At 37.3% G+C, this 26,820-nt stretch overlaps 2 protein-coding genes across 12 annotated transcripts in view; one reads left to right on the plus strand and one right to left on the minus strand.

Annotated features, from left to right (window-relative positions):
* Positions 1-18,555, plus strand: part of CASD1 (CAS1 domain containing 1) — a 28,298-nt gene extending 9,743 nt beyond the window's left edge. For both annotated transcript variants that reach the window (XM_064704315.1, XM_064704316.1), the window contains exons 5-18: positions 202-264; positions 1,489-1,533; positions 4,194-4,317; positions 5,992-6,206; positions 7,163-7,588; positions 8,002-8,091; positions 8,650-8,769; positions 9,691-9,847; positions 11,314-11,393; positions 12,234-12,335; positions 13,571-13,711; positions 14,249-14,326; positions 15,207-15,299; positions 16,236-18,555. In XM_064704315.1, the coding sequence (XP_064560385.1) occupies positions 202-264; positions 1,489-1,533; positions 4,194-4,317; positions 5,992-6,206; positions 7,163-7,588; positions 8,002-8,091; positions 8,650-8,769; positions 9,691-9,847; positions 11,314-11,393; positions 12,234-12,335; positions 13,571-13,711; positions 14,249-14,326; positions 15,207-15,299; positions 16,236-16,502 (2,001 nt within the window). In that variant the 3' untranslated portion in view covers positions 16,503-18,555. The remainder of the gene's footprint in view (positions 1-201; positions 265-1,488; positions 1,534-4,193; positions 4,318-5,991; positions 6,207-7,162; positions 7,589-8,001; positions 8,092-8,649; positions 8,770-9,690; positions 9,848-11,313; positions 11,394-12,233; positions 12,336-13,570; positions 13,712-14,248; positions 14,327-15,206; positions 15,300-16,235) is intronic.
* Positions 18,556-19,496: 941 nt separating this feature from the next.
* Positions 19,497-26,820, minus strand: part of SGCE (sarcoglycan epsilon) — a 33,262-nt gene continuing 25,938 nt past the window's right edge. For 5 of the 10 annotated variants that reach the window (XM_064704317.1, XM_064704324.1, XM_064704321.1 and 2 more), the window contains 4 exons: positions 26,522-26,710; positions 24,896-24,939; positions 24,035-24,069; positions 19,497-22,348 (listed from right to left, as the gene is read on the minus strand). In XM_064704317.1, coding sequence (XP_064560387.1) covers positions 22,298-22,348; positions 24,035-24,069; positions 24,896-24,939; positions 26,522-26,710 — 319 coding nt within the window. In that variant the 3' untranslated portion in view covers positions 19,497-22,297. The remainder of the gene's footprint in view (positions 22,349-24,034; positions 24,070-24,895; positions 24,940-26,521; positions 26,711-26,820) is intronic. The other 5 variants (XM_064704326.1, XM_064704318.1, XM_064704323.1 and 2 more) reach the window with 3 other exon arrangements.

Genomic DNA, 26,820 nt, shown 5'->3' on the forward strand with positions numbered 1-26,820 from the left:
TTTTTTTCTTTGCTTTCTGTTCTCCATGCTGAAGTAAGATACCGGGATTTTCATGCTAATTATAAGGAAATCACACTTTGAGCCAAATGTTTTCCTTTAGAATTGAATTGTTGGCAATTAGTTTGGTTTTTTGCATTTTTTGGTTTTAGTCTACTGATTGTCGTTTAAGCTTGCAGAGTAACTGCCTTTTTTTTTTTACAGGATTTTCTGTGGTATCCAGAAGTTAATGGCTCTATGAGGCAACGTATCAAATCTTGGGCTGAGGTTTGTTTCAAAAGATCTATAATTTGACTTCAGAAAGGGTGAAAGGGGGATGTTTACTGGTGTATATGTTTCTGGGTATCTCCTGGTCTTCCAAGGATGATATCACTTGGACCTTAAGAACCCCTAAGCAAACTAGAAAAACCCTACTTCATAGGAGCAGGTTAATTAATCTTATTAAGAGCTAAAGGAATTTCAGTCTGGTTTGGTGTTTTACTTCCTCTGTGGCTGCAATGACTCCACTTTAATGTGACCAAATATTTTGATACTTACGAGTCCATTTCAACTTGAGATATTCTATTATTTTGTATATATGTTAATTTGAGTGTTTCAGAATGAAGGGCAAAGGTAATTTGCAAAGTCAAGAATTCTTTGATTTGATTTGTTTTCAATATCTCCCTCAATTAGCCTCCTAATTATTTTATGTGTTTCAGTTGTGATGCAGGCTGTCATGTTATTCTGTATGTAACTCTGACAAGTAATACATTTACAGATTGGCAGCTAATTTCTTCGTGTTTCTTCTTTTGTTGACCTTTCAATAGGCTGGAATTATTTAGTAGTAGCTCACAGTGATTATTTTGCTATCCTGTTGATCATTCTTGCACAACACTTTCCATCAGGATAGGTGAAGATATCATTTGGTTTTCTTTTTCTGTGTTTCTACAAAAATTGAGTGCTGCTGGTTTTCATTGTGGTGCTGGGATAAAACTGGTTCTGAGGTGGTTAGGACTGTTTGTTTCCTTGTGCTCTTTTGTTTGAGTACACTGGCCCTTGTCCTTGTCCTGCACAGAACTGTCACACGCCTCTGGGGTGACAATGGTCAATGCAGCAGCTCTGACAGATGTTTGACAATGCTGAGACTGAGATAAAAAGTTCAGTAGTGTGATCTACAATTTACTTGACCTTAGGAGAAGATGTTTTAAAGAGAGCTTATGCTGCTCAGTTGATCAGGATTATAGGTGCTTATTGATACTTCATGGTTTTGTAGATTTTATTATGTGAATTCTATTCTGTATCTTATAAATATCAGGTGTATGTTGTCTGCAATATATCTGCAATCTACTCTTTTGTAGCCATTTGCTGATGGGCAAGTGAGTCATAGTGAATGTAGATATGAGTCTTAAAATAATTTAAGAATATTTTAAAACTAATTCCTTTTTTTATTTGTTTCTTAGGGTTCTGTGGCAAAACCCCATATAATTGTTCCTTTTTCTATTTGTTTCTTAGGGTTCTGTGGCAAAACCCCATATAATTGTAGTAGGAGCTGCCACGGTAAGTTATACACATATAGGGGATTTTAGTGAAGAAGAAGTTCTTGTAGGATAACTTTTAATGTTCTCGAGTTGGTTACGTGAACAAGTTGTTAAACACAGTTTGGAGTAAAATCTATTCTCAGTGAATTTATTGTTACTAAAAGTAGTTTTAAAATACCAGGTATGCTTTATTATACCTTTGTGATGTACAGTACTTGGTTTTTGTCAGCAGTACTGGTTAATAGGCATTAATTTGCTTTAACCTAGCTAATAAAGTGGATTTAGTTAAAAGCAGATTATTAATTTTAAAAGTTAAAGTATTTGCATACTAATTGAAGTGTATTTTAAATACACCTTTTTCAGTCACAAAATTCTACTTTTGAGTATGGCCCAATCTGGGATGGTCTCTTTCACCACATATATTTCTTTTATATATATATATAGAGGTAAAAATCACAATTTTACATGGATAATTCAACAATTAAAGAGGTTGGAGTTCTGGAATCTTGTTGCACTGGAAGATTCCACCACAGATATGCATTGCAGCATCACAGGGAACAGGGCTGACAAGGACCAGAAGAGGTGTCCTGACCCATCAGTTTGCCACCAGGCAGGATATTTCTACTTATCTTACACTTGGCAAGAGTGAACCAATTCTTTAAAACTTCCAGGGATGGAATTCAGCAGGCCCCTTAATTAGTCTGTTCTAGTAACAAAGTCAAATCAAACAAACACTCATCTCATTATTTCCACATTTAATGTCCCTTGCTTCCAAATATTTGGGAATTGGAATTTGGAAAGAATTAGCTAATTTATTTTCATAGGAGCTGAAATGTAAAGGGGGAAAAATGTGTTGCATTTAAAACAAAATCCTTCAAAAGCAGTTTGTTTTAGAGACAGTTGAGGCACTCTACCAATCTGGAAACTTGTGGGCATGCCCATCTAAGGACAAACTCCCTCACTTTTAAGAGGAGGTCATGTGTGTATGTAGCCCTCCACACATTTCCTGAGGCATCAAAAATTCTCCTTTTCCTTTAGGTGAACCCCTAAGTTCCCTTCCTCTGTAGGATCCACATAAATATTTGAGTTTCAGGAATTGTAGTAAGCCTAGAATATGATTTCTCAGTCTGAGACTGTAGCATTTATTACCAGGATGAGTCATTGTATTCCATATAGAAAATGCCATTATATATGGATAATGTTCTGGCATGCAGAAGGTCAGGTTGCAAAGCTGCAGGACACTTAGCTAAATAATTCCCTTTACTTGTATGTATATATTAGCCCTAGCTTGTTGCCTTTTGTGGACAGCAGGAGATAGAAACTGACAATATACAGGGGAAGCTCTGCTCTTTTTAACACTACTATATTTATACAAAACATTTAATATGATATTTAGAGTTGAACAAAGATAAACATCCTCTATTTTAAGGGACTTCCAAAAAAATAAAAGCTTCAAAAATCAGACATATCTGCAACCTCACCATAGCTGACAGTGGTGTGGTAACCTGCCACTAGATTAAACTTGTTGCATTTTGAAATTTACCTATATCTTTTACTTAGCTCTTGGGTTGGTCATGCTACTTCAGCCTGGTCATGTCTGTCTTAAGATGGCAACTACATAACAGTTTATAAATAGAAATAATTCAGAAACAATTTATAAATAGAAGTCCTATAAGCTGGAGAAGCTCCAGCTCATCCAAAAGTCAGATGCTTTCTTATTTTGGGAAAAGGAGCTTCTCTGAGAATGTCATTATCATGCTCTGCTTCTTAATTCCTCACTTCCTGTTGCATGGAACATGCTGCTTTAACTGTCTGTTAGATATGTTGGTGTTTCAAATTAAGTATTTAGCTGCTGGGAGAAACTGCTGCTTTTTTTCCAGTGGGAGTTCTCAGAGCAGCTGTATGTTGTTTGGCTTCACAGAGTATTAATTTATATTGAATAATATTTTCAGGAAGTGCATTAATCAGTGTACTTGTCTTCTGATGAAATTTTTATGTGGCTATTTAGAGATAAATAGGGTTTGCTACATTTAGGCTAATTGTTATGGTTTTGCTTTTTTTAGTTTTTACTAGGTCAGTAGAGATACAGTAACACTAAAAAAAAAAAGCTGCCTCCATTTTTCATACAGTGTGGGAAATAATTTTCAAAAGTTAGGAGGAATTCATGAGTGGGTATAGCATTCTCCCAGGGATTTCCTATAGAAGATAAAACCAGAAATTAAAATGGCTCTTGTTTGGTTTTTGAGGTTTCTTTCCCTTTGCGGATATCTGCAAAACAGATGGAAATATTGGAACTTGATACCACCGTCAGGTTTTGTTTGCATGCATCTCTTGCTGTAGTCAGTCTACAGGGGAATTGATTGAACTGGCCAAGATTTTTCAATAACAAGAATGGCTTTGCTACTTCATTGTTGGATAAAGCCAGGAGACTTTGAATTAAAATTTTATTTATGAAAAGTCAAATATACACATAAGGTGAATGTTAAATAAGGTGAATGTTAAATACTCTGTATTTGGATGATGTGATTGAATGTAATTTTTTTAGCGCATTTGAATAGAAAGCTGAAGAATTCTAGCTGTATTGAAGTAATGAAAAATAGCTACAAGTGGAGAAAGGGAATCAATTAATTACGGATCCTCAGACATACATGTTCTGAATTTATTTCTTTTTTTCTCCAGTGGTCTATCAAGATTCACAATGGCAGCAATGAAGCTCTTGCACAATATAAAATCAATATCACTTCAATTGCACCTCTTTTGGAAAAATTAGCAATAAGTAGTGATGTTTACTGGGTCTTACAAGGTAAAGTAATGAACAGTAGGTAACAATTTTTAACTTTACTGTCTGTTGAATTAGTATGTTGTAGGCTATGGAAAACTTAATCCATACTGCTTACTTGCAGATTGAAAAAGGTGTTAGTTGAGCTTCAGTCTCTCCTTTCTTGCAATCATAACTAAGCTGATACGTAAATAGCTGCTACTGCTGATAGAGATTTCAAAGCTGTAGCATGAAAAGCTTTTGCCTTATGAACTCTTCATTCTTTGTTAGCTTACTCTCAGACTTAGCACACCAGGTCTGTTCTCCCTGCACTGTGCTCCACACATACCTCCTGAGAGTCAAGAGTACAGGTGCATGCAACAGCAGTATTCCTGTGGTTTTTGTTCAATTGAATTTTCAGGTTATATTAATAATAGAAGAAGTTGAACAAGTGCATCCTCTGTGTGTGTCTACAATGACTACACACACTCTGGAGAATACAGAGAATTTAAGTCGCTAGAATGAAATTTGTTTCTCGACGCTGGGATGAGAAATCATGGCTCACAATGAATTAGTGAGATTTTTATTATGGCACCAAGCTTACATTGTTTTGCTTTTCTTCAATAAAACTAAAATATTTCCCTGAAAGTGAGCAATGAGCTCATAGGTAGAATGTTCTCCTGGTTTCTTTGCCACAGGACACACCATTTTAGATTGTCATCACCTTAGTTACAAACAGGCAGATTTTGAGCCCTGTTAGCAGTATACCCAGCTGTACCCTAACAGTCACATCCAAGTTTCTATCAAAGATGGTTCTAGAGGTAAATCTGAATCAACAAATCTGTCTCCCATTGCTTTCAAAGCCATGGATATTGATAGCAGAAGCAGTTAGCTGTCAGACTTGTCCCACCATGGTACTGCTGAGGATCTTGTCCATTTACATAATCTCTGAGCTCTTCAGTAGCCCAAGTGGGAGGAGAAGCAATCTGTACAGAGTGGTCAAGACATAGGTTATCCTAATATAGGCATGATGTATCTAAAGTAAATCAATCTGCATCTCACAGAGTGTCACAGCAGGAACTTTTCACAGGAGCTTAAAGACCTCTGGCTGACCTTTTATCTAGAACCCCATATCACTTTCTTTTAAGCTTTACATAATTTCTGAAGCCTGTAGGCAATGAAGTCAACCTTTTTCTCTGTAAAACTGAGATTCTGCTTCAAGTTAAACTGGAATCAAGAGGAGCAAGTGGAGTACATTTATGGCCTATGAGAAGTGAGGAGCTGGGGTTTTTTCCACAGAAGAAAAGAGGAAAGTTTGTTGTTGTTTTTTTTTTCATTTGTCTGTTCCGCTGCCTGTCTTCTGCCCTTTTTCGTTTTGGAGTCTTTTCTTGGGTGATTCCATTGCTGAGAGAAAGCATAAGCAGCTCTGCACTTTAGCATTATCTGCTTTTCCTGGATTCAGAGAAATTAAACAAGCATTCATGTGTGGCCAGAGCTTTCTAACCTACAACTACATATGCATTAATAGGGAATGGTGATAAGAACATTTATAATAACAGCTCTGGTAACTGTAGCAGTCATTCATTCCTTGCTGTACATTTTTTCTGTACAATTAAACAATTGTGACCTTAAATGAAAGCAGCCTGTGCAACTTGAGTTAAGGAAATCCATTGATAAGTCTAAGATTAATGTGTTCATTCTTTGTCCTTTGAAATTCAGATCCTGTTTACGAAGATATGCTGAGTGAAAGTCGGAAAATGATCACTAATGAGAAAATAGATGCGTATAATGAAGCAGCTGTTCGTATTCTGAACAGCAGCTCCCGAAATTCCAAAGCTAAAGTGAAAGTGTTCAGTGTATCAAAACTGATAGCACAAGAAACTATCATGAAATCTGCAGATGGCCTGCATCTCCCTGAATCAAGCAGAGATACAGTAAGTGTTTTTATCACTGGTCAACATTGGAAGTATTAATAGTAAAACAAGATCTGAAGTGAATGTTTTGAAACTGCAAACAGTATGGAAGTAATGAGTACTGCATTTGTCAGGGAATTTTGTTCAGAAAATTCCAGTGAGTGGGAGTGCAGTCAGCTTTATAGGCATTTTAAAAAACATAATAGCAAAAACATTAGTGCATAACTATTTTTAAATAGCTGTTAATCCACTAGATCTTTTAGATCCTGAGTGCAAACTTCATGCTTTCATGTGTATGAATGTGTTAAGGTGGTAATGACTTGTAAAGCAGTGCTAAGAAGTAAGTCTTAAATTTCCCCCTGTGTGTCCAGAAAATTTGGTTTGGTAAGGAGCATGAAGAAGCCAACAAACACAGCATAGATCACTCTGGTTGCATGGAGTGTCTCTGACTTTCTTTCTTCTCTTTTACTAACCAATATGTATATGCATGCAGTGAGCCCCTCTGAGGTTTTCAGCCTGCCCTTTTTGTGAAAAACTCTCCCATTATGTCACTTTTGGTTCCATTTCTTTGCAGGTTTAAGTTGCTTTAAAGTGCTGGATGAACTAAATGTCATCTTACCACATGTTTCAGTCTCACTGTCATGTTTCAGAGACTTGCATTTCTGTGCCTCTTTAGAACCCAAGTTTGTGAGCTGGTTTTCATTTACAGAAATAATGAGAGAACCCTCCTGTTCTAAGATTAGCCATTTTTGCTTACCTGTAGAAGTTCAAGTATTTTTTTTTTTTGGAAGAAGTGTTTTGATTGGACTGTTAGATACAACTGAGTATATGGTGGGACTGTAAGATTTTATTTTTGTAATGATAAGGGAGAATTGCATGTCTGATGTCAGCTCATGATGCAGAAAAAAATTTCTTTCAATGGAAATGTTAACTTTCTTATTAGAAATTAATTACCAAAACTGCTTATTTTTTTACAGAATGCAATGATTCTTATGAATGTCTACTGCAATAAAATAATGAAGCCCATTGATGGCTCCTGCTGCCAGCCTCAGCCTCCTCTCACTCTGATACAGAAGATAGCTTTCTGTTTCTTTACTTTGTCCATTTTTGGATATTTAATTATCAGCTTAATTCATCGGAATAATTATCGGAAGAACAAATCATGCACTGATTTGGAAAGTGGAGAGGAGAAGAAACCTGCCATCAGCACACCTAACGTTTCTACTTTAGAGATGCTCTTACACTGCTTTTGCAAACTTGGTCTAATCATGACCTATTTTTATCTGTGTGACAGAGCAAATCTTTTCATGAAGGAAAATAAATTTTACACACATTCATCTTTCTTCATACCCATCGTCTATATCTTGGTTTTGGGGGTATTTTATACTGAAAATACCAAAGAGGTAATGATCACCTTGGCATCCCACTTAAAATGTTGTTTCCCAATTTGTGTGTAAAATAACCCATTTCTAAGTATTCAAGGTTAATTTTTCAAAGTCATTATAGCTCACCTGCAAAAAATGCCATCTTGAGCAGTATAGTGTCTGCATAGAATTAGACAGAGGCTAAGGCTTTTTGAAGCCATGTGGATATCACCACTTTAGTCATTCGCACTCTTCCAAACTGGAATTGATCAGAACTCAGCTAAAAGAGAATTTAAATAATGTTAAATTTGTGCCCATTAGACAAGACTTTTACAGTTGAGAGAGACCCATTTACCCATAAAGTGGTTTATTGTTTGAACTTTTTCTCCTCACTTTGTAGATGTTCCTTGTTCTTTTTGGAATAGCAACACTCTTGTTTTGTTTTGCATTAGACTAAAGTGTTAAATAGAGAACAGACTGATGAATGGAAGGGCTGGATGCAACTTGTTATTTTGGTTTATCATATCTCTGGAGCAAGCACTGTAAGTGATTTGAATTTCTTTTGCTTTTAGGGGGAATGCAATTTGAGTATTGTATTTCAAAAGAAAGATAGTGTAAATGGACATTAGAACTGAACAGAATGAGTCAGTAATGCTATTGTTTCTGTTGTTTTAAACATGGTGTTAGCAGATTTAGTTTTTCTCTCTAAGTGTATTTTTTTGCTGATAAAAACATATGTTACTTGACCAGTTAAAAAAAAAAAAGTGTCCTCTGTGTAGAATATTGCATTAATTTATTTTTAATTGCTAGCAACTTGAAACTGTTGAAGGTGAGCTTTCAAAGAGCCCTTCTTAAGTCTCTCATAACTAGTAATAGAATATGGCAAGTGTAGAGCAATAAATAGAAAAAATTGTCCTAACATGAGAAGTTAGGACACCAAAAGAGCTTAGTAAGAAACAGGGCAAGGTACCCCAGTGTTTCTTTTCTTGGTTAAATTTGATTTAGTGCAATGCAGAAATAGCATAAAGGAGAGGGAGCAAAAGGAAAGCAAAAAATATTTACCTGGACATTTATAAAAAGTACTTTATTTTTCTCAACAGTTTTTGCCTGTGTACATGCACATTCGAGTTCTGGTTGCTGCATATCTGTTTCAAACAGGTTATGGGCACTTCTCGTATTTTTGGATAAAAGGGGACTTTGGTGTATACAGAGTATGTCAGGTAAGAATATCTCCCTACTATTTTTATAAATAGATTTTTCAGATAGCAAAATATCCATATTATATACATACTCTCTAAATAATGTGATACCAACTCATTTAACCAAGGTTTAAACAATAAAAATTACTGTTGTGTCTATGTAATCTGAGCTGTTTAACTGGTAGTGTTCATCTAATACAAACTTAAATCATATAAATGATACTTAAAATGTAAAAAAATGTAGTTATGTACACTCTGAAATTACAAGACAAGTATCTTCTAATAAATAGCAATGGAGATTCCATTGCAGTAGCAATTTACAGTAAATAGAAATATGTAAATAAAGAGCCAGGTAGGCTTCCAAAGGCAGTGTATTGGAGCCTACATTTACTAATAAAGAAAAATAATTTTCACACCATAACAACACTGGACAACATACCTGTTTTGTGGCTTTCCTCCTAGGTTTTGCAGCATATGCTGTAGTACTTTAATTTTTTTCTAATGCATATCTTTTGTTGCAATTAGGTTTTACATTGTCCTGTAACTCAGGTCATTGTGCTTATTAAATGTACATTTACAGCCTGCTGATGGCAGTACCCTGGCTGTAAATGAGCTAGCCTAGGTAGCTTTTGTGGGGGGGGAAAGAGAGACATTAACAGCATCCAGCAACTAGAGCACTTGGTCCCCTGCCTGGGAAATAGTTAGATAGGGTGAACCTTATTTTCATCACAATCTCTACCCAAGCAGGTCAGGGTAGGACAGGTCCAGAACCACATAATCAATCTTACCTTGCCCTGCTGATGTTCCCTGTGCTACTTTATCCATGTTTCAATGTAAAATGCAGATATTTTTGTACAGTGCTAAAGGAACATGTCCTCATCTTTCTCAGCTTTGCCTCCCAGTTTACATATCCTCTGTCTTCTCTCCTCTGACACCCCTCAGGTTTTATTTCGTCTCAATTTCTTGGTTGTGGTACTGTGCATAGTCATGGACCGACCTTACCAATTCTACTATTTTGTGCCGTTAGTCACTGTCTGGTTTATGATCATTTATGCCACCTTAGCTGTATGGCCTCAGATTGTCCAGAAGAAAGCAAATGGTAAGATTTCTTTTTTCTTTCTGCTATAAAATATGTATGTTATTATAATGATAATTATACAGAAATGGCATTGTTAGTAGATCTCAGTCTCTGTTAGTCAAAATATGCTAAACAGCTGCTCACAGAAATACAGTTTCTAGGTGAATTAGGTCAATTGAAATATATAACAGATGATGACTAAACTCTGCCTCTGGTTACAGTCAGATTAGAACACTTTTTAATAGGTTTTGATCATCAGGAATGTGTTTTACAAGAATTGTGATTTTCCTGGATGGAAATGAAAACCATAGATTGCACTGTGTGTGCTTGCTGGGGCTGGGGCGGTGGCTGTCGTGCGCTGGGTGCAGTGTGAACAGGGAGTGTTTAGACTTTCTCCTTCTGTGTTGCCAAGGTGTCTGTCCATCCTGAGCACCAGTTCTGCCTTAGCTGGCCAAATAAGAACATGGGGCTTGCTATCCTAATATCTTAGATTAAATGAGCTATCAGAAGTATGTCTTGTGGTACAAATATTTTAAATAAAAATGGAAGTGAAATCCCAGTTTATGTGTTGTAATTCCTTAAAAAGCTGCAAACCATGTGGTAAATGCTTATTATTTAATTGCTAATTAAAAATCTTAGAGCCTAAATCTACTATTGATGAGGAAATATTTATGCTTGAAATATGATATATCCAATATATACCAATAGATCTAAGAATACACTTGAGTAGTTTTACAAGCTATCTTAAAGGCAAATATCTTCCTTCTTTTTTTATTTTTTCCCAGAAACAGAGAAATTACTCTTGTGTACTTTGGAGCAATAGTGTACTGTGAAACTGGAAAATCTTTCAATGATAGCTTTCAGTTGTTTATGATCCTCTTTACAGCTCCCAGTTTATATGGTTGGAGGGGGAGCTGATCTCTGTTGCAATGCTGAGGTTTGGATAGAGCTTATTTGACAGCTTTGAGGAGTAGTTTCTCAGGCTTGTTTCAACAAGATACTTGTCCTTAATGAGCTGCAGTTAAACTTTGGAGTAAAACTGATATCTCAGAGTTTAATTATATTTACTCATTTCACATGAACAAAAGGAAGGCATTTTTATGTATGTGTTTATTTACACTCACCTGGAATAAAGACTGCCTGTGCAGAGTGTTTGGGAAAGCAGAGGTTTTAAAACAGTGTTTCTGTTTGAACACCTAAATTCTCTTCTTTATGTATTTTGTCCCAGTCTTAGAATTGAGGCTTAGTTTAGGCTCAAAACTTTTCAGATTTTTAGTCGCTGTGAATGTTTATTTTAATGGCTTAAAGTGAAATTTAAATGTAGATAGTGATAAAATATTGCTGGCAATATTTGAACATTTATTTATGAATGGATCTATTACAAAACATAGCTACACTAAATAATTGGCAGTTATTACTTAATGTGTCCTGGGGCTTGCTGTTGAAAAATTAATGACAGCATAATGATTAATTTATTTCTTCCTCAGGGAGCTGCCTGTGGCACTTTGGTTTACTGCTGAAGCTGATTTGCTTACTGACATGTATATATTTTCTGTCATATTCTCAGGTTTGTAAATCCTGGCTCTATTTATCCTTAATGACCTAAGAGTATATTATTACCTGTCTTACTTTTTGATGTGCTCATAACTTTTATATTTGCTCCAGTATCATAAATACAGAAGAAAAAAAAAATGAACCTTTTGATTTCTTCTCATATTTGAATCGGTTTGGGTGCTGGAAAAACCCACAACTATGTGTCTTACTCATTGGTTTGTTATGTTTGACATATTTTCAATGTACTACTGTGAATGCAGTAAATACAAGGGCCTGTGCTTTGGGTTTGGGGTGGGGTTTTTTCATGTGCTTAGAGTTACTGAGTTTTGCCAGCATATGGGGATGCATGTGGTGATACAGTGATAATGAAGTTCTGTGTTGGCTTTGATACCACATCAAAAGATTGGTTCTCAGGCTAAATTAGCAACTCCCTGCATGCTATAAGTACAGCTGACAGAAAGAAGTCAGGGTAGAGTTTGTCTCTCCAGGATCTTACAGGGGGATTGTGTGGTTTTAATCCCTCACTGGTTTTCAGCCTGTTGAACTGCAGTCTTGGAGTGCATATTTCTTATCACAACCTGTTAGCGGATCTCTCCCTGTGAGGAGCAGTACAAACTGGAAGGCATGCAAATACTTTAAGGGGAAGCAAAACTCAAGCTCTCTCTCATGTGAAGAAGTTTTTCCTTTTCCCTTTTCCTTTTGTGGGGAAAAGACTTCTAAGGAACCCTATTGTTTTTCTAGTGCCATGTAGCTAGTGAAATAAGGGTAGAATAATATTAACATGTTATTGATTTAAATTCAGTAAATACAGTTGATGTTAGTGTTAATGCTTGTCCATGTTTGTCTTTTACAGGATGTATTTGAGAAGATATTTTCATTTTGGCCATTGTCCAAGTGTTTTGAACTGAATGGGAATGTCTATGAATGGTGGTTTAGGTGGAAGCTGGATCGCTACGTATGTAACATTTGCATAAATTTTTACTTGTCTTTTAAATGTATGTTTTAATTTGTGGGAAGAGGGAGGGTTGTTTTCCTGCCCTCCAGACAAAACAGGAGTTTGCTCCAGTGTTTAATAAAAGACAAAGCTGTACCCACTTTAGTACTGCAAATGTCTATCTGAGCCTTGCTTAAAAGATGGAGGTTTATTTATTTGCTTCTGGATTTAAAAAAATGAGTTATCAAGTATCCTAGATCTGTCTTTTCTCAAAAATTTTACTGTGAAAATGTAACACCTGTAGCACTTCAGGCTATTGAAAGACAAGGGAAATTACTGTGGTAGCTTTTTTAATAATACTTTTTGGAAGCTGCATCAATTAAGGATATAGTTCTTTTAAGGTGAAATATAAAACATTAAAATCAGGGTCTTGGTGCCCAAACTGGACTATTCTTGTACCTATTTTTAAATTGTTTTCCATTGGGAAAGTGCTTTCCTTCCAGTTATTGACTCTGGAATGGGGGGGGACTAGAACAGGGAGACATTGGTCTTTTTTCCTTTCCTTCTTGGCAAAGGTGAGTGGAGTTTCTAAGATGGAAGCCTTGAAGTGCTGAACTTACCCTTAATGGGATCAGTCCCACGTGTGTCCCCTGGGGCCGAGCCTTGTCACACCCGGGGACAGCAGCACACCCCGCCTGGCAGCCCGTGCTCCCTGCTGGCTCCTGTGAGCACTGGGGCTTGGGTGGTGCTGCTGAGGAGCAGAGCTCAAAATAAGCACAGAGAACAAGCACTGTGTGGGCCTGAGAACGTGGCATAAGACCCTAAAACACTCAGTTGAAGAATTGTGTTGTGAGAGAGGGAAGCACTTGTCCTGCTTCTCTTGAATGTTTTCACCTGCCAGTTTGGGAGAAAGCCAAAGACTTGTGGTTTTTCCCCAGAGAAAGACTTTTCAGGGGTGACAGATTGCAGAGGGGATAGTAGGTACTTGAAAGCTTCTTGAAATTTAATTGTCTTGTCTTTAATGCTCTCTGAAGCATTAGTAAATGTTCTTTATTTGTAGGTTTAAAAATTCAGTTTATGACTATCTTGTGTCATAAAACCAGAAAGTCTGGTTTCATTTGCTTCAGTAAATCTGGGAAAGGACCTTTTGAAATGTAGCATTAAAACTACATTATCTGGTAGCATTTCTAGTAAGGGTTTATACCTGAAGTACTTGTAAAAGCCATGAAATATAAATTGCATTCTGTCTTTTACAGGTGGTTTTTCATGGGATGCTGTTTGCTTTTATTTATCTGGCATTGCAGAAACATCAGATGATATCAGAAGGAAAAGGAGATCCTCTTTTCTCCAACAGAGTTTCAAATGTTTTATTATTTATTTCAATTGTGTCTTTTTTGGTAAGTATCTATTATAACCTAGTATAATCAGGTTTGTAAATATCTGAAAAATAAGTTTTCTGAAGTTGTTGTTTAGTCAGTATTATCTAACAAACCTGGAAAAATCAAATCTTTATCTGGAGATATTTTAGCTGGATTTTTTTGTACAGCCCTACCTATCTACTCACTAAAATATTTTCTGTTCAGTCAAATGTAGACAAAAATATCATTTCTCTTTCAGTTTATTTCAAAGATTAAAAGAAAATTGAATCAAAAAAATAACATGATAGATAACACAACTCATAACTTTACACTTGATTGCTCATCTATTTTTGATGAAAAAAGTTGTATTAAGAATTACTCATCAGATAAGGATTCATTAGTTGCAAAAAAAAATTTGAGAGAACCACGAAGGTTAAGTCATGTAGTTTTTTTCTGTTAGTGTCCCACATCTTGGTGAACCTACTAATGCTAAAACAATTCAAAATATCATACTCTTGTTTCATTTTTATATGTCCATATAATTGCTACACAGACTAATTTTCTAATATCTTCTAGACCTACTCTATTTGGGCTAGTAGCTGTAAAAACAAGACAGAGTGCAATGAGCTACATCCTTCTGTTTCTGTGGTGCAGGTAATTATTAGTCCTTTTTGAATACTGTGATAGAATCTAGTTTAACAACATTAGTCAGTTTTTCATTGCCTTTAAGCCCTGGAATTGCACACTGTGATTGTGGTTTTGATTTATGTGGATGCCCTTAAGGTAGGTTTCACATGCACCATTTAGGTCCAAACCCAACTTTTGACTATTTACATAGCAGTGGAAAAGAAGAAAGCTGTGGAAGAGAAGAAAGGTGTAGAAAAGCAGGAGTGTTTGGGAGGTATTAGTGTAGGAAGCAACCTATAGGACCCTGTAGTCATTTCCAGACAGAGAAGATGTGGGCCACAGAGCCATGCATGTGGTTTTCTTAAATTTAGATGCTCCTCTTGCTGTGTGCCCTGCCCCACTAAGCCCCAGCTGTCTCATTCTGAGCCCTGTTTCTTCTCTCATTATTTTGTCCTGCTCTCTTGAGGAGCTGCAAGAGGGATAATATTAATTTTTAATATTATTTTGTCCATCTTGACACCCTCTCTTTAAAAATTGAGGGTTAACTCAAATTTGTGGCCACTTTTATTTTAGGCTGGCATGGTGTTACATGTTTTGTGACCATGCCTAGGAGGCATGGAGTAACACCTGTCAGCATCAAGGCCATGATTCTACTGGAGATGCAATTGTGAACTGCTATGCTGTAAGCATTTGTGTACAATATTTTTAGTTTCAACATCTACTTTGTTAAGTATTAACTGCATGTATTTTTGTTTGGTTTATATTTTTATTTGCTTTCAAAGAAATTTTAATGCATTATGCCCTTCACTTAGTGCAGTGAAAATGGATACACCTTTTATGTGTTGTTTAGCTTGTCATCCACAGTCACTTCCTTTGTTTTACCTTTTTTTTTTTTTTAAACCCAAAGATTTTAGCTTTCATCCTCATCAGGAACATTCCCGGGTATGTCCGATCTGTGTACAGCTCGTTCTTCGCCTGGTTCGGCAAAATTTCTTTAGAGGTAAGTAGAATCACCAGAAGTGCAGTGCATTAAAACTTAGAAATGTAAGGTGGTGTTAGGTGGTTATTGTCTATGGACTATAACATAAAGAAAAGATTTATTGGCCTACTAAATACCATGCTGTCATCTTTGACCTCTTTTAGCATTATAGCTTTTGTTGCACTTAAGAATCGTGGCTGAAATAGCTGTCTCACAGTAGCAAGCTTAATTCTTGTTGGAAGATAAAAATTTAGGCCAGTTGAAGAATTTGCATAAATTTTACTTACTAGTGTAAGAACAGTTATAAATGTGTTTGCCCTAGAAAGCTTTTTGTGACTAATAAAGAAATTTACCATTACAAATAAACCCCTTCTTAATGCAAGTGTAACCTTGTTCCATTGTGTATGTTTTGAAACAGTAGGAATTATATTCCTTCCCATGTTATTTGCCATTTAGTGGTATTAACTGTGACATTTTATTGTATTACTAAATTATATTTCTAGGAGAAACTCATTGCAATACAGTGTATATGGGGTACAGGATTTTGTGGGTTTTTTAAATGATCACATTTCACTCTTCCACTTCCTGGTGGGTTTTAGGTGCTGATCAGCTCCAGGGAGCTGTGCCTTCATCAGCAGGTGAAGCATTCTCTCTTCTTTGCAGACATGTCAGTTCAGAGCCTCACCAGAGAGGCAGAAACTGGGGAAGGCAGATTCTTCCCTGCTCTGATGGGATGTATCCAGTGCTCCCCTGGGCTGTATTTGGTTTAGGGCCAAGCAAACCCCGTGTGGTTTAACAAGTTCATGGTTTTGTTCTGTAGCAAAGTCATGTGGAAAACAGCTTTCAACTTAAGCAGCAGTGTGTCAGTTGATGCAATAGTAATAATTCTATGAGTTTTGGTAAGTAAAAATATTTACATGTATAAGTACTGCTAAACACTTTTTGTTTTTCTTTTAGCTCTTCATTTGCCAATACCATATTTGGCTGGCAGCAGACACAAAGGGGATCTTGGTGCTCATTCCTGGATATCCAATGTTTAACGTTCTTGTCAGCACTTTCATATTTGTGTGCGTGGCACATGAGATTTCTCAGATCACTAATGATCTAGCACAGATTGTGGTTCCTAAAGATAACTCAACTCTGCTGAAAAGGTTGCTATGCATAGCTGGATTTTTTTCTGGACTACACTTCTTCTCAGCAATGCAAGATCAGTCAAGGCATTAACTTGGAAACTTTCTTCGGGTTTACTTTGTGTCTGCCTGAACAAAACTTCTCAACTGGAGGTACAAGAAGACATTTAAATTAAACGTGTGGAAAATGTATATAGTGGAAATGTACATATTTTGTGTGGAAATAGCCTTCTCAAATAATCTGAGAAACAAGAGTGCACTGTACAGAATTGCATGTGAAAATGAGTCTTTTCTACTGGATGTTTGTTTCTGTTTACATATCTGTTGAAGCGAGGCACGAGGCAGTGCGGTGGTTGAGCAGCATCACGGGCACGTCCCGGGGCTCAGCCGGGCTGGGCGAGCCCGGGGCCGGGGCTGCGCTGGCGCTGCTGTTCCAGCGCCCGCCGCGCGGAGCAGGCGCTGCCTCCGCGGCAGGGAGCGCGCCCAGCGCGGCCGGGAAGCGCCGGAACCGCTGCCGAGACAGCCCGACCAGGGCAGTGCTGGAGCAAAGTGGTCATTTGCTGGTTAGAAAATAGTGTTTGGGGTGGAAATAGTAGTACATGTTATATAAAACCCTTGGGATGTGGAAGTAAAAAGTAATCATCAGTTCAGTGGTTGAAGATTGTATACAAGTTTACATAATACTTTGTGAGGGTTTTTTAGAAATTTAAGATGTGTTCAGCGAATACGGTGAATTCAGAGACAAATTTTTTTTATTAAGAGAATTTGGGTTTTCTTCCTAGAATTGTTTGCTTTTTCATAAATTTTTTCACTAATTAATTTAACTGTGTGTAGTTCTGTGTACAATCCCAGTGAACAAACAAATGAAAATTCAGAGACTCCGTTCAAGATGGGAAATTTGTGGAAGGCTCTCCAACCTTTTTCAGTCAGATGAAATCCCATCATATCCACTCCATCAGATCTTAGGGGAATGGTGATCTTTGACCCTCTCCCTGTGTTTGTAGGTGACTTTGAATTAGGTCTCGCTAGGGAACTAAGCACTAGAGTGCCATATTCTATGCTGTAATATCATTTTCATTTAAGAGGATGCAAGTCAGTCTGTTGGCATCATGAGGAGCAGGGATTAAGTGGTCAGCTTTGTTGCATGAAGATGGTTGAGTCTCAGAATTACAAGTGAAATGAGATTGGAGCTGTCTGGAGAAAAATTTTTTCCCATCCTTTTCAGGAGTGCCCAGTCTTTCTAATTTTTTCCTTTAGCAAAAACCTTAAAATTGAAAGAAACAGTCCTTCAGTGTGGCAGTGGCAAGCTGTTGTTTACATTCTACTAATCAGTGAAGTTATGGACCTTTCTTGGTTGGTTGTGGGTTTGTTCAAGTAATAGTTTGACCTCTGGTTGCTTTTTCATTTTATTTTTCTTCTGATTATTTGTTAGCAGTCAAAAACATGAGAGCAATATTATTTTCCAAGCATATGTGCAATTATGTATGATAATGAACATGAATCCTAGTTTGCACCATATATACTGTCACATGCATGTTTTTATTCTTATCCCAGGTAAAACATTGAATTCAATCTTGCAGCCATGAATGAATGCAAAACAAATTTATGAAAATAATTACTTCAATTTATTTTTTTTGTGTGTGGTGGAGAACAGTTTCTTTTAAAGAATGAGCAGTCATTCATCACAGAAAACAAAAAAGAAATCATTCACTTCCCCCAAATACAGCAATTTTACTAAGCCTGCCAGCTGTTTTCAAGATACTGAAAAGATACTCAGCTGTGTGCATATACTTCCAGTGCTTGGGAATTTAACCTCATTGATCAATACATTTGAGTGACTGAAGGAAAGAGTGTTGGTGGACACCATAGTGGGGAATAGCAAGCATAACCTTCATCTATGCCAGTATTATGAGCAGCAGGGAACTGTGAGCTTGAGGGATAATTTTTGTTTTGTTCTTCACGACATAACTATTGTAGATATAACTCTATTTATCTGTTGTACAGACTTGGTTAAAAGATTTATTTTTAATGTTTGAAATAATGCACTTGTTTACTATTACTGTATGTGGGATAAATATATTTTCTTTTCAGGTTATGTAAAAATATGAAGTAATTTAAACATTAAATAAAAGTGCTGTGGATGCTTATTTTTGTAATGGGGCCAGCATCATTTAAGTAACAACTCTATTGCTTGTCTCTAGCTGTGCTGCAGTTCACTGTATCAAACTAAGGCAGATGCAGTGCAGGAATTGCTCTGCACTAAGTGGCCCTGTCCCTGCTCTGATGAAATTCCAGCTCCAGCAGCCAAAGCCAGCCTGGAGCTCAGGGGTCTCAGCAGAACTCTGCAGAGGAGGCATTGGATACTTTTCCCTGCTAGGAACTCTGCAGGACAGCAGAGGAACTGACTCGGCTTCTCCTTGGTCTGGCAACATCAAGAAAGCAAGCCCAGCTTGAAGACTTGCTTGAGTTATGGAATTTAGATTCTCCTTGAGCTACTTAAATCCCACTCTCAGTAGAAGGAGCTTCTTAAGCAAAGGAAGTACCAATCTCTTTAATCTTGTGACTGATGACAAGACACAAGGAGATGGCCTGAAGTTGTGTCAGGAGGTTCAGGCTGGATATCAGAAAGAGTTCTTCACCCAGAGGTGGCTGAACAGGCTCCCCAGGGAAGCAGTCACAGCACCAAAGCTGCCAGAGTCCAAGAAGTGTTTGGACAATGCTCTCAGGCACTTGGTGTGACCCCTGGGGATGGTCCTGTGCAGGGCTGGGAGCTGGACTCAATGATCTTGATGAGTCCCTTTCCCAACTCAGCATATTCTGTGATTCTGTTCTCGAAAGCTCCTGATTTTATCATCAGGGAGATACACAGTCCATGTCCACTTAATTAGATATTAAGTGTGGCAAATCCTCTCCCTCCTGTCCAGTTAGGATATCTGTATAGGCATTGTCCCGAGTTAAACAAACTCTGCACCATTAGCTCTGCCCCAGGTCTCAGACCTGACCATGCAGTATTGTGGCTGGAATATTAAAAGCCATAACAATGTTGTTCAGGCACCCTTTTGTAAAATAATCAGGCAACAACTTCACTACTTTGTGTTTTCCACTTTATTAGATCATACATTTCATGTATGTACAAAGAGATGTGTAGGGCTTTCTGTTTAATTTGGCTGCAACTTAATACAATATCCATTCATATTGCCATCATATAATGTTAAAAGAGGCTGTGAATTTACTGTCTTAATTATTACTAATTCTTTAGCCATTAAGTGTCTTTAACCAGCTTTATAAATCTATGCTTCATAGTAATTGTTTTAATAACTAAAAATAAATAATTTGTTATTAAACTTACCTCAGATAAATGAAGATTTCGATCATAAAATAGCTCAGGTATTCTTAATACCCAAGTGACCTACACCATTAGATTCTTTCCAAAATAAGTGGAGCCTGCACTGCTACAAACGAATTCTTTATGCATGTATGTAACAATTTTTTTCATTAAATATGTTGACACTGTTACATTAATACAAATAAGGTGGGAGCAGCTCAGCTGGTAGATCCATTGATTGTCATGTCATCCTGGAGTTATCAGAAATTACTATAATCCATACCCAGAATTATTTACAAACTTTAATCTTACATTGCATTAAAAATCATTATTTAAAATCCATTCCATTCATTTTGGTTTCAAAACACTGACAGCTGATACATCTGAAAATAGTAGTATAAAGTAACAGAAGCCAAATGCTGATTGTACTTGAATGTTTTTTACAGCTTGGGTAAGAGATGAAAATGTTTAATTTACTATAAACCTCAGTGTGCAGTTTTGTGATTTGCTTTTCACTGATAACCATCCAAGCTGCTGGAAAGAAGGGGGGTGTCTCTGAGGAGGCTGATTTACTGGTGAAGTCTCTTTCCTGGTATCTTTTGGATGAGGTAGGAAGGCATGATGGATGCCACTCGAAAAGTGAGTAGGAATGGCTCTTTATTCCACCTGTTTCAGGAACTGCCTTTAATTTCTCAGCTTGAATGCCTGTGGCTTGAGCTACCTCTCCTGGTCTAACAGCCACCAGCAGGATTTGCTGCCACGTGCTGTGGGCTGTGCTGAGCGTGCAGAACAGCTCTGTAAACTGATACTGAAGGTTTGACAACATACAAGTAGGTACCACGTACTGAGCACTGCTTATCTACTTTGCTGCCACAGTGATCATAGGTGGTGCTCAAAATTAGTCTAAAAAGCAGCTCAGGATTTGTTCTATCTGCTGAAATCCTGCATTCAGGTCTGAGCCCACAAACACATCATTGATGCTTAAAAATTAATGTAAATCAAGGTTCTGTGTTTTGACAGAACTGGGTCATAACTGTAAAAAGAGAAAAACAAAAGACAAACAAACCAAAAACCACAAAACCAAGAGCAACTACTTTGGTCTTTTTACAAAATGACCTCATTGTACAGATTCCTTTTATCCTCAGTCTTAAATTCCAAAATTACTCAAATTTCTCTTAGCAGAGACTTCAGGAACCTCAGCTAAGAAAATGTAGCCAGGACTTGGCCATTTTAAAGCAGACGCAGTTTTCTGCTTACAATGCAATGTCCTCATGAGCATACAGCTTCTGAAAGAGAAAATATTACAGAAAAAAGACAAAGCATAAGTGTCAGCTTAAAACAATGCCATGCTTTGAGGTAAAACCCCAAAAACTCTTGGTGTCAGCTGTTACAGCTGCAGACTCTGAAGTCCTGTATGATCTCCTTAAATTGAAGATTTAAAGAGGCATCAGAAATTCATTTAAAAGCTGGTGAAAAGTGTCAGTAGATGAATTATAGTTGTCTATTGAAAAACATGGAAACCCCAGTTCAAATCCTTTTAGCAAAGTCCATATATTATTAAGCTTCAGCTGCATGGACAAATGCCTCTCAAAGAAACCACCTCCCAGCAAAGTATGCCTTTAATTAAGTCCTTTTTAGGATGTGAAAATGTTAGCCCTGGTTAACTGGATAAGTAATTCTCCCACAACAGTTTGCACTCCAAAAAGAAAAAAATGTGGAGGATATAAAAAATAAACAACACTGGGGCTCTTTATTGTGAATACCACAAAAAATTTAGAGTGTTTTTAAAGAGTCAGTCCAGGTTTACTGTACCAAATTAAACCCTTGTTATTTGCAGACATTAATTTTTGCCTTCAATAGTTTGTAACAGTTTCTTCTAACATAACCAGGTGAATGAATGGACAGATTTTAAATGCTTTATTGCTTACAAGTTTTGAAATAGCATAAATATCTGTTAAAAGAAGAGAAACCCAATTTTTATCATGAAAAGTTTTAGTTATTTTCTCTGGGGGGCTATTTCTTTATTTACTTTCAAAAAATAACTTTGCTCATTATATTTGGTAATCTCTAAAAAATTAATACCTAATATATGTGCAATACTATTTCGGAGCCTCATCATGTTGCACAAGTTTTCATGCTTGTACACTACTTCTTTTCCTGTGCAAATGTTAGGCAATTGTATCATCCCATTAACAGTCTGAAATCCTTTGAAGGTTTGATTTCCCTGTTGAAACTTTCAGGAGAGATCACAAGACAGAATAAAGCTTGATATTTATTAATACATATATATATACACATATATATATACACATATATATATATATGTATATATATACATTAAAGATTACTTCCTGAATGTAACAAATATAAAAAGTTATCAGTGTTTACAAATTGTCAAAAATGTCCAAAGTACAAAAGGATACAGTACATCAGTTATATGGAAGTGATTGTACTCCTGGCACTGAAAGCATCATAATAGTGTGGGCATGCACAATATACACCAGAAAAACTCATGCATCAACCGGAACAAATAAGGAAGTGAGACAATTTGCTGCCTTCTTTGATTACAAATTCATTGCTTCTGTTAGTTTTCTTTCCTCAGGAATACCATTTACCTGCAAAGAGATGAGAATTTATATAATCCATCAGTGGCACATGATGCTTCAACAGTACTGAGCTGTCAACTATGAGGACAGCACATAAATAGCATTTATTATTCCTTTATCAACAACCACATTGGAGAAACACTGCAAGTACAACCTGGATCAAAAGACAACATATACATGACAAAGAATTATTATGGGAAGGGAGAGGGCTGGGAAGAGATTGTTAAACTAAAATTTATCTTTCTACTTGGGATCTAACAGACTTCATAGGGAAGCTGAGGCACAAAACATGTGCAGAAAAGTACATGTGCAGAAAGGTACATGATGTACACACTGTACTTAGTCTTTTATACTATAGGAACACCCTATAAGCTTTTTCATCCAAGCACCTTAAACAGTCCTTGTGAATTCTGCCTATTGACAGAGACACAATTATAAAACCTAATGTATCTGTTCATCCTGGAGACCAGTAGCAATTTTCATCACTGTAATAAACATTAGATGCGAGTGGTCACATCTCACACAATTCTTTCCCAATTAACTTTGGGAAATAGTCAAGCATTATGTCAGCTATTAAGTCTGCCTTTTTATATAAGGTTAAAATAAAACTATTCCTTACTGGGGATTCAGATAGTTCCTGAAGTGGACAACAGTTATTATCCATGGTCTGCTCTTTACTAAATATGGTCTACTGAAGATTTAAAATAGAAATTTCTTATTCACAACTGTGACTGACAGTATGTTAAATTCCCCGAGTATATTACTGTGAGTTTTCTATAGGAAAAGAAGAAAATGTAACTATTAATGCCTTATTCTAAAGGTTTTTTGTCTTAGGTGTTCTATTTCTCTAAATTTCTTACTTGTGCAGATCAATAAAATCAATTGCTAAGTTTGTACTCACGCCACTAAAAACTCTTAGTAGTGGCTGAATTTTGTTTTAAATCATGACTTTCTAAAATTCTAACATTCTGGCAACAGGAGTTATGGATATCCTTTCAGAAAAGCTGCAAAAGGCACGTGCCATCACGTCATGGAAGTGCTTGCAGGGTCACCTGCACACCTGAGCTACAAAGCAAGGTGTCATTATAAACCAAGGGAAGAGGAGGAAACGCCCTCTGTCCCAAATTCATTCCACCATCCGCCCCCCCGGATTTCTGAGAGCTTGTCACAGGCAGCATCTGTGATGAATATGAAAGAACAGTTGTATTCTACAGAAATAATGTACTGCAGAAAATACAGACACAAGAGAATTTTTAAGATCTAATTTTAGGGCAGTTTTTCAGTGCTACTCAAAAGTGACAGACCTAGCTAGCTTGTATTTCATACCTTTGCAAAAATGCCTCACTGCTGTCACTGTACAATATTACCAGGTGATTTTGCATCTTATTTGCTGCAAGACAGACTGGAATTCTTGAAATGAAACAGTCATAGCAGAAGAGCAGCACTTGTGTAACACTTTGATTCTGTCTTCTAAACAGTGTGAGAGAGAAGAGCTGTACTAAATATCACCCCAGCCAGTGCTGGAGGCTCTGGATCAAGGCTTTGACTGCCAGAGTCATTCACCATTTCCAGCATATGTACAGTGAAGAACACAAATGGCAAAGCTACCAGAACTGCTATCAGAATTTCATACCTGTGTTTTTAATTTCCACATAACAAAACCCACATGGAGAGAAACATCTATTATATACTTGCCTCAAATCTTTGAAATGTTGTCATACGAAATTCTCCTTTAATCCCCGAAAGCAGTAATGAAGAAGAAGCATTTTCAGTGAAAAGAAAGAGTAGCTTATGTAACTCCTAAGTTAAAACAAATCTTCTGCTTGGAGCTGTAGTTCCCATATTATGTTCAGAACATGAATCTCTCTAGAGTTTTGATTTTGCTACCTCTTTGAATATTTAAAAATTACACTTGGCCTCTACTTTTTCCCTGTGTGGTCTTTACCCCCTCTCCCATGGCTATGGCTGTAGGTTTTTCTCAAACCTGAGATGCTAAGCAGAGAGGACAGTCAGCCTCAGTCTGATGGGTCATTCCTGACCTCAGTCAGTAACCAGCACACCAGCATTTGTGAGAATGATGCAAAAGTGATGACTACAACACAGGAAACCTGAAGCATGGATGTGCCTCACCACAGACTCCCCAGTATCAACACTTTGTCTAGTAACTGCAGAAAAGAGCTCCTTCAAAGCTTAACTAATATTTGTGGGAATTAGAAAATTACATTTAATATCAAGTGTCAAAATCTGAACCATGTAGCTGCATTTGGGAATCTGGCTGTAGCTTCATGTAACAGAAAATTATTTATATGAGGTTTCTAAGTTAGCTGAACCAAATTTCAGCTTCTCATGCAGAATCCTAACATAGCATTTCTTCCTTGTTTAATCAATTCCATGCCAAAATTTTCACTGATGTATCAAAAAAATTCTAGAATGACAATTCTGTAATACTTCACTCTATTTGAAAATTATTTCCACTGTCCACAGACTGTATACATTTTGACTAGTGTTTTCTCCACACTGGTCACTTAATAATTACAGTATTTTCTGAGTACTGACCTGCACTCTGCTGCTGTGGAATCTGAGTCTGATGTGGCAGGTTCCTATAAAAAACCATTTAATATCTTTAATGCTTCCATACAAAGTCTGAAGTGTATTATGATGAACAGTCAGTATTTACACTTCTTTTTTTTGCTTATGAAGCAATAATCTATTTTCGCTATGCAAATACAGATGTCCAAAGGTTAGCCACGACCATGAAATAAAGACAATCAGTGCTAAAGCAGTTCTTATTATTTCACTTGTCAGCCATGTTCAAAGGCTCAGACTTGGTGAAACGCCAGAGGCAACAAGAGTCACCATGGGTTTCTGGAGTTCAGCAAAGTTTGGTTTCTGTAAGTGAATATTCCATATGCCATGGATACAGCAAAGGTGACAGCATTTGCAATGTAGTTATTGGCTGTGGAATGAATGGTCAGCCACCTCTACGTGTCAGACCAGTTCACTTACCAAGGCAAAGTTGCATTTCTGTGCCCTGCTTAAGTGTCCATTTTAACAGCTATCAGATAGAGGTGTTTTTACAGAAAGGAATTAGGGGGTACAATCTAGGTGAAGCAGATAAATACCCTATGTACAACTCCAGAAAGCTTTTGGTACAGGATTTGGCACCCCAGTCATAAAAACTGCCATTCTGAATAGAGAAGGAGCTGTAAAAGATGGGGCAGAGCACTTTGCAGCACTTGTACAAGGAATAATTTATACAGCTGTTCTTTCTGGAGAATTTAGCTTCTGGGACAGGGAGAAGAAAACACTCCTGCAGCATGGATCTACATTGTGAAGGGGATTTAGGACAAACGTGTAAATTAGGGCTGAGTTAGAGCTGGCACAGGACCAATGCCACTGGGGCCATGCAGGCCTGCCAGCAGAGGAGGCACCAGCTGGAGCTGGTGCTGCAGCACAGCACTGGAAAACACCAGCCACTCCTGACCACTGCCTCAGATCTGCTCAGTACCTCAACCCAACCTTTCCAGAAATGCCTCTTTGCTACAGCTCTATAGAGTTATCTGATTTAGAACATGTGCAAGCATTGGTCTGCCTCACTAGTTTCACTAAGTTACTGATAAATGAACTCTAAGGAACAAGAATTAATTATTTTTCTAGTTTCTGTTGTGGAAAGTGAGAGACAACAATGGAAACGGGAGAGAGCTAGGAGCATTTTTCTTGGCAAGCCTGTATTATCTGAGTAATGGAGTATGTTCTTCTGTTCAATGTCAACGTTTCAAACACAAACCATGTGTGACAGGTACATGACTAACCACTTACAAAGTCTGGATTTTCTGGTATAAAACTACCACAGATTTGGTGATTAGTTTTACACCAGAACCCTGAAGGGTGTCTAAAATAGAACAGTTTTAATTGAATCCTCTGTCAAAAGTAGTTTTTCTCCAAAACATGCAGAAATCTATCTGTTCCAAGCCTCTTGCAAGCCTGCAGCCTCTTGCCAGCCATTTAATCTTATAACAGAAGGCCTTTCTTCCTGCTGGAAATGCAAACATCAGAGCAATCTTGAACTGGAGAGTCATTACTGAATGCTCCCACAATGAACACATTTGGGAGGACAAGCACAGGGACCTGCAGTGAGGTCCTGCAGGGCATGAAGAGGCAGAGCTGAGTGTGCACACTTACTGCTGTGTCTGCATCAGGGGCATGCTGGTGTTGTCGTAGGTGTCGGTGTGCAGGGGCGGGACGATCTCGCCCGTCACCGGGTGGAACACGGGCAGCGTGGACAGCGGCCACGCGATCTCCCTGTTCTTGGACATGTCCCGGAGCTCTTTGGTGGATTTCTGAATAGCACTGTGGTGCACCAGCTGGATGCTGTGTCACAAGGAAATAAAATAGTGAATACATACTTTAAGTGCTTTATCAAAACAGAGAGAATTTTACAATTATTATTATTATTAAAGTACAAGGACTTTGATGCATGC

The sequence above is a fragment of the Zonotrichia leucophrys genome, chromosome 2 (assembly GCF_028769735.1).
Source record: "Zonotrichia leucophrys gambelii isolate GWCS_2022_RI chromosome 2, RI_Zleu_2.0, whole genome shotgun sequence".
Taxonomy (NCBI): Eukaryota; Metazoa; Chordata; class Aves; order Passeriformes; family Passerellidae; genus Zonotrichia; species Zonotrichia leucophrys.